This window comes from Anomaloglossus baeobatrachus, chromosome 2, assembly GCF_048569485.1.
Source record: "Anomaloglossus baeobatrachus isolate aAnoBae1 chromosome 2, aAnoBae1.hap1, whole genome shotgun sequence".
NCBI classification, from domain to species: Eukaryota; Metazoa; Chordata; class Amphibia; order Anura; family Aromobatidae; genus Anomaloglossus; species Anomaloglossus baeobatrachus.
In genome coordinates this window covers 584,887,133-584,902,938 of record NC_134354.1, presented here as the reverse complement: position 1 = coordinate 584,902,938, position 15,806 = coordinate 584,887,133, and the positions used below count along the sequence as shown (strand labels likewise).

General features: G+C 46.5%; 1 protein-coding gene across 2 annotated transcripts in view; it reads left to right on the top strand.

Annotated features, from left to right (window-relative positions):
* Nucleotides 1-15,806, top strand: part of NDFIP2 (Nedd4 family interacting protein 2) — a 193,789-nt gene that overhangs the window by 169,153 nt on the left and 8,830 nt on the right. For both annotated transcript variants that reach the window (XM_075336768.1, XM_075336769.1), the window contains one exon: nt 7,992-8,097. In XM_075336768.1, the coding sequence (XP_075192883.1) occupies nt 7,992-8,095 (104 nt within the window). In that variant the 3' untranslated portion in view covers nt 8,096-8,097. The remainder of the gene's footprint in view (nt 1-7,991; nt 8,098-15,806) is intronic.

The following is a 15,806-nucleotide window of genomic DNA, read 5'->3' as shown; positions in this document are numbered from 1 at the left end:
AAAAGTTTTCCACCTATGGAGATGATTAATTGATTAATTATTTACTTATTTTAGTAAATTGCTTGTATTTGAGCCTAAAATATTTAGAATTTGGTATCATTAAATATTTTGCAACATTTGGTTTTCCAGGCTTACTTCCCTATGCATTCAACTTTCATGTGGTCTGTATTTTTCCAGACTCCTCTCAGCGGATGTAGAATCACAGACCAGAGTTACAAACTTGCCATTATTATCAGGGCTGTGGAGTGGGAGTCGGTTTAAAATAGACCGACTCCTAAAATGTATAATTAATCAGGTACAGTAGTTCAATGCAGAATGTGCTGAATATTTTTTCATAGGAATTTGGGAAAGTTATGAAATTGCCTATAAATGTCTGTTCTATTCCTGATCTAAGGTTACATTCACACACAGCATTTTTGCTGCGTTTTTTTGAGGATACGTTTTTAAGCTGCAAAAGCAGATCAGCTTTTTAAAAACACCGCATCACCTGAAAGGTTTTTGAGCTCATAATGTTTTCAATAGCAAAAGCAGATTAGAAAAATGCCACACAAACTGACATGCACATTCTTTTGTGAGGATCCGTTTTTGAGCCCAAAAACGGATCCTCACAAAACAATGCTTCAAACAGAAGTACAATTAAACTAATGAATGAGAGTAATGAACAACAGCTAGAAGAAAATTTAGGATTCAGTTTGTTTGAGATGGAGCCACAGTGCTGTTCATGTAACTGAGGAACAAACAGATATTACAACAGAAGAACAGCAAAATGATACTTTTATGATCTTGTTGAAGCTGCTTCAAAACACTTTCATATTCATCGCATGCGCTGTGTTGTGCACACGCTGCAGCTGGCAATAAGAGATAGTCTGCAAGAGGGACATGCTGGAAATCTGATTGGAAAAGTGAGTAAATTGGTTACTGTTGCCAGAACACCTAAAATTGATTCCATCTTGAAGAGATGGACTGGGAAAGGGGCAATTGTCGATCTGAGAGTAGCATAACGTAGGGGCAGAGACCCTGATTCCAGCGATTTGTCACTTACTGGGCTGCTTAGTGTGATTTTGTTAAAATCACTGGTTAATCAGTAGCAGATTATCATTAGAGGATTACCGTATTTTTTGGACTGAGACACACTTTTTCCCCCAAACAGTTTGGGGGAAAGTGGGGTGTGAGTCTTAGTCCAATGTCTGCGGTGGTGGTGGAGTGGGTGAAGGGGGGTGCGGTGATGGTGGAGCGGGTCATTAGAGGCAGGAGCAGGCTGTAGCAGCACCTAACGTGGCCACTTGGGCCTGCTCATTAGCCTCATTTCATATGCACTGCATCCCGACGCCTATCTCTCAGCCCTGTAGCCGGCGCTGAGAGGAGGGTGGGAAGATGGGCGGGGGTGCGCGCATAATTGACAGCCTGCCCGCGTGATCATCCCTGGCAACTACAGCCTGGAGTGATCATGTGTGGCTATATTCACTGCCCCCTGCGTATCATCATCAGCGCGGGGGCAGTGAATAAGTATACTCACCGGCCATCATTCCCTGCAGCATCGCGATGACCTCCTATCTGCCTGCCCGCTGATGTGTATGGAGAGCGGTGCGCACAGCGATGACATCATCGCTGTGCGCACGGCTCTACACAGGTCAGCGGCACAGACAGGAAGACGAGCAATGCTGCATGGAGCAAGCAAAGGTGAGTATAACTCGGGAGTCCTCCACTTGTGACTGCATATCAGGCCGCGGCTGAAGTGAGATCAGCGGTGCCTTTTGTCAGGGGATGTGCGGTGACAGCTGAAGTCATCACTGATCCCGCGCGGCTCACTTCACTTGCGGCCTGACCTTCACATAGAGCGGTCGTGCTCTATGGCCACTCGCTGTGATTGTCAGATGTAGCAGAGCTGGATGCGTCATGGGACCTCGTGTGGATTACTCTGACCTGCAGGGCTTTTTTAGGGGTTAATAAAGTGGTGAAAAACGGAGCTTTTTGTGTTTTTATTTCAAATAAAGGATTTTTTGGGTGATTGTGTTTATTTACTTTCACTTACAGCTTAGTGATGAGGGGGGTGTCTCATAGATGCTGCCATTACTAAGGTAGGATTTAGGCTAAGTTCACATTTCCGCTAAAATCTATCAGTCACAATCCGCTGCTCTTGTAAACAGCGGAATCCGTTTAGCGGATTCCGTTGTTCCCATAGACATGTATGAGCAGCGGATTGTGACTGATGATGCTGCGTTGCACCCTCCGCCCGACTGATCAGTCGTGGAACGACTGACCGCCGGGCGGGAGGAACGCAGCATGTAACGTTTTTTGAGCAGCGAGATCCGTCGGATTTCGCTGCGCATGCTCTCTGGCTCCCTGCACACGTCACCAGCTTTGGTTGGTTACCCGATATTTACCCTGGTTACGGTGCAAGGAGCCAGCGCTAAGCGGTGTAGGCCCGTAACCAAGGTAAATATCGGGTAACCAAGGTAAACATCGGGTGCTTTGCTGTTACCCGATATTTAGGCTGGTTACGTGTGCAGGGAGGCCGACACTTCCCCGCTCGGCCCCGCCCCCTCCCGCACTCCGCACATGTATGTACATACACACACACACACACACACCTGTCCCCAGCCATGCAGACAAGCACTGCCACTGACACCCTCGTCAGGCCCCGCCCCCTGCTCGGCTCCGCCCCCTCCCGCACTTTGCATGTGCACACACACACACACACACATACATACATACATACATACATGCACATACACACACTCACTCACACATACACTCACCTGTCCCCAGCCATGCAGACCGCAGCACTTCTACTGACATCCTCAGCGCCTGGCCCCGCCCCCCGCTTGGCTCCGCCCCCTCCCGCACTTTGCATGTGCACACACATACATACATACATACATGCACATACACACACTCACTCACAGATACACTCACCTGTCCCCAGCCATGCAGACCGCAGCACTTCCACTGACATCCTCAGCGCCTGGCCCCGCCCCCCGCTCAGCTCTGCCCCCGAACTCCGCCCCCCGCACACAACGGAATCCGACAAAGAATTCTGTTCTTTGTCATCCGTTGTACAGCGTTGAACAGCGCATCAGTCACATGCGTCAAGCGACGCATGTGACTGATACAAATCAACGGAAATGTGAACTTAGCCTTAGTGGCAGATATGGGCTGCTGCCATTAACTCCTTATTACCTCGATTGCCATCGCATCAGGGAAATCAGGTCCCGGGACTGTTGCATCTAATGGATGCAGCAATTCTGGGCAGCTGCTGGCTGATATTTTTAGGCTTGGGGGGCTCCCAATAACGTAGGTCTTCCCAGTCTGAGAATACCAGCCCCTAGCTGTGAAACTTTATCTTGGCTGGTATCAAAATTGGGGGGGACCGCACGTTGTTTTTTTTTTTATTTATTTAATTTACTGTATGATATAGACCCGGCTACCGGGCATCTGTGATTGTCTGTAGTCAGACAGCTGTCACTTAGCTTGGGGGCGGGTCTGCCTGCAACCAATCACAGCCACCGGTGAGCAGGGAAGGAGTGAATATGTTATGAGCCTAATGTGCAGGACAGCAAAAATGAAATCTCATAGACTTTGCTGGGGAAGAAATTCATGCAGTTTGAGACCAAAACTGCATCCAGAAAACTCAGCATGTGCACATAGCCTAAACGTTAAAGGGAACCTGTCATCAGAAATTTAGCTTGAAACCTAAAAGCTTCCCCCTCTGCAGCTCCTGGGCTGCATTCTAGCAAGGTTCCTGTACTTTTTGTGGCCTCTTTTAAACCAAATTAAATACTTTATAAACTTGTACCTTTTGCTATGTAAATTTTGTAAATCGTCCATGGGGGCGGGCTCTCTGCTGACCGTTGCTGTTCCTCCAGCAGATTTACGCCACCCCCCAATGCTGAATTTCATATGTCAGGACGCCGCCCCTGGGCACCCGTGGTCCCGCGCATGCGCTGTGCGACTGTAGCGGTACTGTGCACTGTGTGACCATGTGACCGCTGGTGACGTTTTGCGCAGGCACAAGGTTATGGGCGGCGCTGTGAGTGTCATCAGCAAGTGCCGTCCATAACCTCGTGACCGCACTTTCCCCTCTTCCTCCAGCGTTCTGCGCAAGCGCTTGCTGGCCAGATGACCCGACGTCACCTATTTCCCATCTTGCCCTGCTGCAGGGTAAGATGGGAAGGAGGTGACGTCAGGTCATTTGGCCGGCGAGCGCTTGCGCAGAATGCTGGAGGCAGTGGGGGAAAGCGCGTCCACGAGATTATGGGCGGGCACTTGCGATGCAATCACAGCGCTGCCCATAATCTCGTGCTTGTGACACACGTCACCAGCGATCCTGGCGTGGGCGGCACCTCGGGCGCAGTGGGCGGCGTCCTGATGGATGAAATGGAGCGTGGGGGGACGGCATCAATGTGCTGGAGGAACAGCAACGGTCAGCAGATAGCCCGCCCCCATGGACGATTTACAAAATTTACGTAGCAAAAGGTAAAGTTTATAAAGTATTTAATTTATTTTAAAAGGGGCCACAAAAAGTACAGGAACCTTGCTAGAATGCAGCCCAGGAGCTGCAGAGGGGGAAACTTTTAGGTTTCAAGCTAAATTTCTGATGACAGGTTCCCTTTAATATTTTTATATGATGGGGGAGATATATACAAGGATGGGGATAATATACAAGGCAGGAGGATCATTACCAGGATGGGGTACCTTTAGTAGAGAATTTGGAGACATGCAGCAGATCCTCGCCCCAGAACAGTGTGTCATGACCACATTTTTTTGCTTAAAATTTTATTTTCCTATTTTCCTCCTCTAACACCAGGGTATTATAGTCCGGTGTGTCTTATAGTCCAAAAAATACGGTACTTGGTGTGCTGCCAGGTAGTCCAGCATACATATAACTCTGTATAACGGCTAGATCTGCAGCAGATAAAACTTAGATCTTATCAAAATGACAACAAGTAAAGCTGGTGTCACACATAACGACGACGACAACGACGTCGCTGCTACGTCACCATTTTCTGTGACGTTGCAGCGACGTCCCGTCGCTGTCGCTGTGTGTGACATCCAGCAACGACCTGGCCCCTGCTGTGAGGTCGCCGGTCGTTGCTGAATGTCCAGCTTCATTTTTTGGTCGTCACTCTCCCGCTGTGACACACACATCGCTGTGTGTGACAGCGAGAGAGCGACGAAATGAAGCGATCAGGAGCCGGCACTGGCAGCTGCGGTAAGCTGTAACCAGCGTAAACATCGGGTAACCAAGGGAAGACCTTTCCCTGGTTACCCGATGTTTACGCTGGTTACCAGCCTCCGCTCTTGCTGCCAGTGCCGGCTCCTGCACTGTGACATGTGGCTGCAGTACGCATCGGGTAATTAACCCGATGTATACTGTAGCAAGGAGAGCAAGGAGCCAGCGCTAAGCAGTGCGCGCGGCTCCCTGCTCTCTGCACTGTGACATGTAGCTGCAGCACACATCGGGTTAATTAACCCGATGTGTGCTGCAGGAGAGCAAGGAGCCAGCGCTAAGCGCGGCTCCCTGCTCTCTGAACTGTGACATGTAGCTGCAGCACACATCGGGTTAATTAACCCGATGTGTGCTGCAGGAGAGCAAGGAGCCAGCGCTAAGCGCGGCTCCCTGCTCTCTGAACATGTAGCACAGCGACCTTATGATCGCTGCTTCTGCTGTGTTTGACAGCTAAGCAGCGATCATAACAGCGACTTACAAGGTCGCTGTTACGTCACCGAAAATGGTGACGTAACAGCGACGTCGTTGTCGCTGTCGTTTAGTGTGACACCAGCTTAAGTGACACAATGCTAGAATCAGGGTCTCTGTCTCTACTTCATGCTGCTCTCAGATGGGGGATCAAAGACCTTGTGACAGATTCCCTTTAAATGTGCCAGAACTGGAAATGAAAGAAGCCGCTGAACTCGCACATGTGGACATGCCACTCTCAATGTTTACTATAGGTTTGGGAAGTTGGATATATAAGGAGTTGTAATAAGTGATTTCTATTTCTTTTAGAAATAGATGCTCTTTTTAATTTGCAAAAATAGCTCCTATTGTACATCTTGTAGGCCTACTTTGTTTTTTGTTTTTTTCCCTTTTAATGTATCTTGTGTATTTTGCAGTCGCTGTATTACATAATAAAAGGACAGATGATGAAGCTGTTTGCTAATTAAACTAATTAACACACTGCTGCTTTTTAGTGACCACATCATCATCATTAGAGCCGTGGCACACGTCCTTGGCTTTAGCAAAGCTCATGAAGAAGTCATTTTCCTACTGTCATTAACATGAAAGGAATGTTTAATAAAACGGGTCTTTTTAACACAGGATCAGCTCTTCTCAAAATCATCCTGACCTCAAATGCGGCTTGTTCAATAATGCATAGTACAGATGCTCCGTGAGCGAGGTGTACGTTTCCATCCTCCTGGTGCACGGCTTGAGGGAGCTTTGGGAATAATGTGGGTTTGTTTTTCTTCTTTTTGTGACCTAGTTGTGAATCTGGTAAACCCATGATTTAGGCACCATGAGAAGTGAGTTATTGTATGACATTGGTTAGAAGGTATTTTGAGAAAGTTAGGGGTAGGGACAGAGAGCAAATCCATAGGTGAGGTATATACAGTATTGTGGACGTGTGGTTGGTTGAAAAGGAGATCAAGGTTTTGGAAAATATGCGTCAGTAATGAATTTGATGTAATGGGAGGATTGTGATTATTATATCTTAGGGAAGAGGCTCTAAGGCTACGTGCCCACGATCACATTTTGCAGCGTTTTGCTTGTAGCGTGTTTTTGCTGCCTTCAAAACGCTGTGTTGTACAGTAGAAGCACAGTGGATGGGATGTATAGAAATCCCATGCCCTCTGTGCTTGTTTTCTCCACCAAGTAAACATGGGGCGTGGCTTTCTGAGCGTCAGCTTGTCAATTTATGCTGTGGAGACGCGAGTGGTCTCCGCTGGGAGAATACAGCAAAAGTCCCCAGCGGCCCGAACCCTGATCGTGGGCACGGGCAGCTGCGGTCTCCTGCAGAGAGCACTCTCAGCGACACAGGAGACGGCACGCTTCGTCCAGGACACGGCATGTCCTGATCGTGTGCACATACCTTTTTAAATAGCCGAGTCTTTCTGTGATATCCCGGTAATTCATGCTTATTACTATCTAGCAAGCCTAAACATACATATCTGAAATATTTTGCAATTACCTGTCTTTGAAATTTATTTGCAGAAAAACCTTAAATGTTTGCTTTTTATAAAATAGAAGTTGCTTAGGTGACCCCAGAAAAGGCACCACTCCCGCTGTTTTATGTGGATTGTGTCTGAAGTAAGTGTGTGAGGTTGAAAGGAAATCTGTGAGCAGGTTTTTGCTAGCTCCTCGGAGAGCAGCATCATGTAGGCAAAGATATCCTGAATCCAACAATGTATCACTTAGAATGGCTGCAGCCTGTAATCTAACACAATCTGAATTTTTAGCTTTAGTCATGTAGCTGAGCCCAGGGAGCTACCCTTCGCCCACTCCAGGCTCTTAATAGAGATTGTGCATTGACAGGTGTCAATCACAGCAGGGGGGCATGCCGGACTGCCATGCTTGAGCCAGCTAAACCTAGTAATGATAATCACCAAGTGATAAAGCCTTTTGTTTAAGTAAACCGCACAGAGCCTGATGAGAGAGGCGTAGTTGATTTTTGTTTTTACCTCTACAGCATGCTGACTTCAGCTTACATAGCAAAAACCTGCTGACAGATTCCCTTTAAACTGCAATACCAGACTTTGCCACAGAATAGAGTGGTACTACTTCTAGTGTGGAGTAAGCAAAACCGTGCCCTTCCCTGTGATGTCTTATTATTCAGATGTTGCCCGAGATTTTTTTTCTTTTCCCCCTACAATCCGCATCACCAATTTGTTCCCTTCTGCACACCGGTCACCACACTATCCCTATTTTTTATGATTTAGGCGGGAAAATTTCATATTTCAGAACTATTCAATTAAGGATGATCTTGTTCTTTTAGGTCTGCTGCTATTCTTTAGAGGATTCGTCAATTACCTCAAAGTACGGAACATGTCGGAAAGTATGGCGGCTACTCATAGAACAAGATTTTTTTTCTTGTACTAGAGGTAAGTCCTTTATCTGTAGCCAAATGATCGTAAAAATGTATCTCTGCTGTTAGGATGGCAATATCATTCCCTTAATGATTTCAGCAGTAAAGGTTGTAAAATTACAAATCGTTCGCTCTTTGTAAATGCGTCTCAAATAACCAGCTGCTAAAATGCGTTTGATCCTCCATTTATGTGAAATATAGGCAAAATTTGCTTTCACAGATTTTCTTTTAAATGATGCTTGAAGTGTAAATTAATGGACATGCGTTAAGTGCCTGGATATATTTAATGTACTAGCCCACCAGAATTGCTTTTAGATCTATACATCAGGAACATGGCACCTTAGAACTTGCGACTTCCTTGCCCTGAAGTAAAAGCCGCTTGCTGCTTTGTATGCTAATCTACTGCCTAATCATTAGAGATTTCTCCTACACGTACACCTTAGAAAGCCCTCACTGATTAGTATGTGCGGGGAGATGAACATGGGCAGTGAAATGAATTGCACATTTTTTTTCTTATATATTTTTTTTTAATTTATATAATGTTGAATATTTATAGACGCTAATGACGTATATTAAACTCCCAGAAACATAAGGACATGTTGATTTAATATAAAGGACATCTTGTAACCTTCGCACAAATATTCTGCATAGATTTCATACCAGGACACAGCCTATTACCTAGAAGTGATGTTCCTTGCTGTATATTATTAGCATCTTCTGTTGATGATCTTTCTGAGGGTTATGTACAAGAAAGAATGTAATTGGGCGGGTAGCATCTAACCTTAGTAGCTGTCATGAGGCTCATAGACCTCCTGAGGCTTTTCCTAGATCAAGGGCTTCTCACTTAGCCACTCTAATGATTCTCTGCACTGTTGGGTGACAAGAATCCCACATTAGATAGCTGTAGATGCTGATATACTTAAGAGGGTTGACCACTATCTGGGCAACCCCTTCTTATTCACCAAAAAGGTACCGTCACACTAAACAACTTACCAGCGATCCCAACAACGATACAACCTGATAGGGATCGCTGGTAAGTTGCTAGGAGGTTGCTGGTAAGAGGTCACACAGTCAGACGCTCCAGCGATCCCACCAGCAATCTGACCTGGCAGGGATCGCTGGAGCATCGCTACACGGGTTGCTGGTGAGCTGTCACCAGCAACCAGTGACCAGCCCCCAGCCAGCAGCGACGCACTGAAGCGATGCTGCGCTTGGTAACTAAGGTAAATATCGGGTAACTAACCCGATATTTACCTTGGTTACCAGCGCACGCAGCTACACGTGCAGGGAGCAGCGCACACTGCTTAGCGCTGGCTCCCTGCTCTCCTAGTTACAGCACACATCGGGTTAATTACCCGATGTGTGCTGTAGCTACACGTGCAGGGAGCAGCGCACACTGCTTAGCGCTGGCTCCCTGCTCTCCTAGTTACAGCACACATGGGGTTAATTACCCGATGTGTACTCTGCGACACGTGCAAGGAGCAGGAGCTGGCACTGACAGAGCGGCGGAGGCTGGTAACGAAGGTAAATATCGGGTAACCAAGGACAGGGCTTCTTGGTTACCTGATGTTTACCGTGGTTACCAGTGTCCGCAGAAGCCGGCTCCTGCTGCCTGCACATTTAAGTCCCCTTTACACACTGAGACTTTCTAGCGATCATGCTGCACAGCGGGAAACAAAGGACCAAAGAATGGTCCTGAACGATTTGTAGCTATCAGCAACTTCACAGCATGGGCCAGGTCGCTGATGTGTTTCACACACTGCAATGTCGCTGGGGAGGTCGCTATTATGTCACAAAACCGGTGACGTTACAGCAATGTCGTTTGCGATGTAGCAGTGTGTAAAGCCACCTTAAGAATCAAAAAACCTATACTCTACGCCAGTCTCGGCTCGGTTCCAGCAATGTTGGAAAGCGTGGACCATATGACATTATGACACACAAGCCCCGTGACCAATCGGCAACAGCTTACTTCTCCCCACCTTTGGACATAGGAGTAATTTACAGGAAGTGAGCGGCAGCCACAGCGCTCGCTTCCTGTTAATTGCTTAACTGTACAAAGATGAGGAGAAGGAAGCGGGCACTAATTGGTCACTGGGCGTGCATAACCATGTGATAACAATGTCACTTGATCACGAAAAAGGAAAAAAGTACACCTGATAACACCTGAATAAACCAACAGTACAAATTTTATTATTAACCAAAAAGCACACCTTTTAAAAATAATTAAAACCATGCAATGCCAACGCTAAATACATAGTACATATAACACAGCAAAGCCACTTAGGAGTTAACACAAATAAGGTGCTGGTATGTCACTACCCACGTAACAATGTGACGTGGGCCCTGTGACCGCGAGATATGACTTACCTGGAACCATGTCAGCACAGGACATGAGTATAGGCTTTTGTTTTAATGAGGGTGCACATGGGAAATTAGAAGGGGTTGTCCAAATAGTGGACAACCCATTTAATGCTTGCTATAATAGCAGTGTGTCACAACACAAAGTGCATGACAGTTTGATGAATATTGTGTTGCATTACTGCATACTGGTCAGAATGACCATGCTAGGCATGTCAGCATCTGCATTGGACCATAGAAGAATAGAAGGTGGCCTGGTGCTTATGAATATTACTTTTTTTTTACATGTACTTCACTTACCTGGGAACAAGATGCCACTGTGGGAAGAAGGCAAGATGGCATAGACACTGATTCTGTGTGCAATGTTCTGCTGGGAACCTTGTTACTACATGCTTGTTTCTATGGCCTTGGTACAAGATTACAAGATTGCACAAGATAATTTCACATGTCTTTGTAGAGTCCATACCTGACTGAAGCTCACTTGTGCTGTAACAGCAGCGTTTCTTAAAGAACCAACTTTTGATTTCTCAAAAAAGTCAACCTGACTTTTAATAGAAAAGAAAGAAGCCATATCCCGGCTGACCAGGGTGATAGAAGACCTAGTCCCTGGGCCTGGATGATACCGACCTTAACTTGTTGAATGTGGCAATGGAGGCTGGCTTGGTGCAGGGTGGTTATCCTGCCGTAGGGTGAGAATAGGGTATATCACTTCCTCCGCTGCTGGTGTATTCCTGGGTAGCATCTCTCAGACTCTGATGAATCTTTTCAGTAAATGTTAACCGCTTGATCCAGCAGACAGGCTCCAGGCATGGGGCCCCGGCGCTGGAGACCATTTTTGGCCATATGCCCATGATGTCCAAAGGCATAACAGCGCTGTGGTGTGGGCAAGTCACGAGTCCTGTTTGTAATCCTTTATTTTGGTGGCACTTCTGCTTGGTAGCGTGATAGTCCTGCTCGAGTTCCTGGCTGAGGGGTCCCCTGAGGTCCATTGGCTGTATACTCATTAGCACCTGTTGCATCAGCATCTCAAAGATTTGCAGGTGTTCATCAACCTCTGAGCTGAACTCAGTAAATACTGGCATGTCACTGTAGTGATGATGATTTCCTCAATGGTAGACCATCATGGAGGTAGGGGCCGGCGCTGAGTAGCGGAACTGGAACTCCCAAAGTTCCATAACGCAAGCCCTTTCTCTGCTTGAGAGTTCAGGCCCCAATGGGGCCAACGACTGCTTGGGACTGGGTTGTTGATTCCAGACTGCCACCCACTCCTTGCTGTGGCATGCAGTTTAATTCTTCTGAGTCAACCTCTTTGGGGATTTCATCATCCTCCATGATGTTCCAGGCATATCAACGGACCAATTTCTTGGATCAAATCCGACTGGGTGCCAGTAGCCCCGGTATTCAATCTGTCTAAACTGACACGGCTCCTGTAGTGTTTTTTTCATGTTGGGGCTGTACGTCCACTGCGGTCCTCTTCCAAAGACCAAGCTGGTGGTTTTTGACAAGGCGTCAAAAAACGGCTATTTATGTCTCACCTATGGCCTGCTGGGTATGCCTATATGCCTCCCTAGTTGAGGAGTCCTTGGACTGTGTCTATGAACACCATTCCCCTGCAGATCCCCTGATCAGCCGGGCTGAGTAGTATCCCACCGCTGCTACCAGTTGTGGAGTCAGTGGGTGCTCTCGTCCACTTCCCTTGCTATCTTTAGAAAGACCAGATGGACCAGGGCTCCTCCCACTGAAAGCTCGTACTCCCATCCCTCCCCGTGGGCAGAACACTACACAGACAACACAGGGTAAAGGTACCACACTTCAGTAAAACTTTATTTGGTTGCCAACAGTCATTTCTATATAGTACATTCCCAGCAAAAACACAACATGGTACACGCGACAGTCTCACCCTTCCGCTGGCCACCAGGGATTATAATCTTTGCAACTTCGGGGCTATCCAAGGACAAATATCTCAGTCAACAGCAACCCTCTTTTGGCAGGCACCCACTAAGAGGAGAAGGTGGTGGCAAGCTTAGGAAGCTGACCGAGCACAGCACAGTGAACTATGTAGACAGATGACCGAATTGTTCTAACCTGGGTTCTTCAAGCTAATTTGTGGGCTCAGTGTTGGCTAATGGAGCAATTCTGTAAACCTCCAGCTGGATCCAAAAACCATAGGCAGAAATCCTTTAAGGCCCAGTCACACTAAACAACTTACCAGCGATCCCAACAATGATCCAACCTGATAGGGATCGCTGGTAAGTTGCTAGGAGGTTGCTGGTGAGATGTCACACTGCGACGCTCCAGCGATCCCACCAGCAACCTGACCTGGCAGGGATCGCTGGAGCGTGGCTACACGAGTTGCTGGTGAGCTCACCAGCAACCAGTGTCCAAGCCCCCAGCCAGCAGCGCCGCGTGGAAGATGCTGCGCTTGGTAACTAAGGTAAATATCGGGTAACCAACCCGATATTTACCTTGGTTACCAGCGCATGCAGCTACACATGCAGAGAGCAGGGAGCAGCGCACACTGCTTAGCGCTGGCTCCCTGCTCTCCTAGTTACAGCACACATCGGGTTAATTACCCGGTGTGTGCTGTAGCTACATGTGCGCAGAGCAGGGAGCAGCGCACAATGCTTAGCGCTGGCTCCTTGCTCTCCTAGCTACAGTACACATGGGGTTAATTACCTGATGTGTACTGTGGCTACGTGTGCAGGGAGCAGGAGCCGGCACTGACAGCTGAGAGCTGCGGAGGCTGGTAACAAAGGTAAATATCGGGTAACCAAGGACAGGGCTTCTTGGTTACCTGATGTTTACTGTGGTTACCAGTGTCCGCAGAAGCCGGCTCCTGCTTCCTGCACATTTAGTTGTTGCTGTCTCGCTGTCACACACAGCGATCTGTGCTTCACAGCGGGACAGCAACAACTAAAAAATGGCCCAGGACATTCAGCAACAACCAACGACCTCACAGCAGGGGCCAGGTTGTTGCTGGATGTCACACTAAGCAACTTCACTAGCAACATCGCTGTTCCGTCACAAAAGTTGTTCGTTAGCAGCGATGTTGCTAGCGATGTTGCTTAGTGTGACGGGGCCTTTAGAATCAGCCACACTAACAGAAGCAGCCCCTTTTATATCCGTCAGTTTCCATTTCAGTGTATTGTGTTTTACAGCATTGGTGGGGGATGGCTGTTCCCTCATTAGTCACTAATTCAATCCAACTGCATGATTGTCCTCTGAATGATGTAGTCAAAGGGGGCTGAGGCAATACACAATCAGCCAGCTTTGCACAAATTAGCAGGCAAAAGGACTGCGGCCTGTCTCATGTGAAATAATGGTCAATATCTCCCTATCCACTGAATAAAGGAACAATTTGGCATAATTAAGAACAGTTCACTCCCGCACAAGTGGAAAGATTGACGCAGAGTCGTCACAGTAATGACAGGTGGAAAAGATGTCATGCAGAACAGATTTTTGTAAAAAAAAAATAAATTAATTCTGTGCCTACACCTATAATTAGAAATATCTGATTAATTATGGTGTCACATGTCTGTTGCAAAGCAGCTTTTCTTTTCATTTCTGTCAGCACAGCACAGTCTAGTTGTGAAGCATCACTATGGGGAGATAAGGTATGCACACCAGTGACTATGCAAGGGGAATACATGTAATAGCAGAAACTGCTGTGTGAATACTGACATGAAAGCTAGGGACCCCAACGTAGAGAAATACTTTGGCGTAGTGTTGGGGCTCTATTGCATTGATTAATTCAGCAGCTAAATTTCTCTTCATTCATATGTTCATGGCAGTAATGCAGATTCCATTTTTCACATTTCATTCTTGCATATAGCTATTGAATTTTTCATGTCAGTATTCACACAGCAGTTTCTGCTATTACATGTATTCACCTTACATAGTCACTGGTGTGCATACCTTATCTCCATATAGTGATGTTTTTTTAGTTTTTTTTTTAGGTTTTTGCACCCAGTTCAGAGATAGAATGGAGTTCCAAACGTTATTCCTTATTTGTTAGTTGTGAAGCATGTCACATCTGAAAGTCTAGTTATTATTGCTGCACAACCCATCAACAACAATCAATGTTGACAAAAGGCCCTGTCACACAGAGATAAATCTGCGGCAGATCTGTGGTTGCAGTGAAATTGTGGACAATCAGTGCCAGGTTTGTGGCTGTGTACAAAAGGAACAGAATGTCCATGATTTCACTGCAACCACAGATCTGCCAAAGATTTATCTCTGTGTGTGACGGGGCCTTAAGGCACGCATGTTTCTAGCATCTCCCTTAGATTACTTAAAGGGGTTGTCCTATAGAGAAAAAAAAATTGATGGCACAGATGCACTGAAAAGAAAAAAAACAGTGCCAAACACAATTTACAGCGCCCCCAAGAATCCAGCGCATGCTGCGCCAGACACCTGCACCAGCTCCAGAAGCAATGCTTGCTCTACTTAGAAGTTGGTGGACTAGGTGACCATTAGGTGGCTAGAAGAATGCTTCATCAGATATTTTTCTGATGACTTGCTTTTCCAATAATCTGATTAGTGCTGCCAATCACAGGCCGCAGTGGTGCTCTGACTTCCAAATGAGGCAGGCATCACTTCCAGAGCCGGCGTATATGATCTGCAGCAGCATATGCTTTGTCCATGGTGGCACCAGTAGGTGAGTATGCTACCATTTATTATTTTAAGCTCAATCACTCCTTAAAAATATATATATATCTGACCACCTTTAAGGCTTCATCTCAAGCCATAATTGAAATGTAATGTTACACTAAGTAATGTTGATGGCATTTCCATAGGATAAAATATCATGTGTTATCATTCTGCTGGTCAATGGTGTCAAAGGGTTTGACACAGACTAAATCCATTTCCTGAGGCACATGATATAACACTCGTTGAATAAAGCAGAGTCCACAGGCTGGGCTTCATGACAACGGTGACTTGGGCCTTCATTACGTCCCTTTCTGCCATTAGAGGCTTATCGGCATCTTGTGATTTCGCCGCAGGAGGCTGATGACCACCCAATGTGTGCGCTAATACAATATAACCATCTAAATGCTGCTGTATGTATGGTGCTCACCCAGTTTTTGAGCCTGATCCCTACATTCGCACCCAACGTAGTAGATACCTCCATGTTCCACATTTGGAATGGCTTATCAACACTTTGGTGGCCCATTTTAAGAAAAGGCCTCTGTGTGATTTTTCAGCAGCTATGCTTTTCTCCATCAGAACTTAAAATACATTTTAGTAATTTAATATTCAAAAAACCTGTTTCCATATGCAGTGTAAAATATAGAGGGTTGTCTTCTGCGGCCCTGCCATGTATGATATTGTCGCTGTAAATGTATGACAGAGTGAAACGTTCCTCGA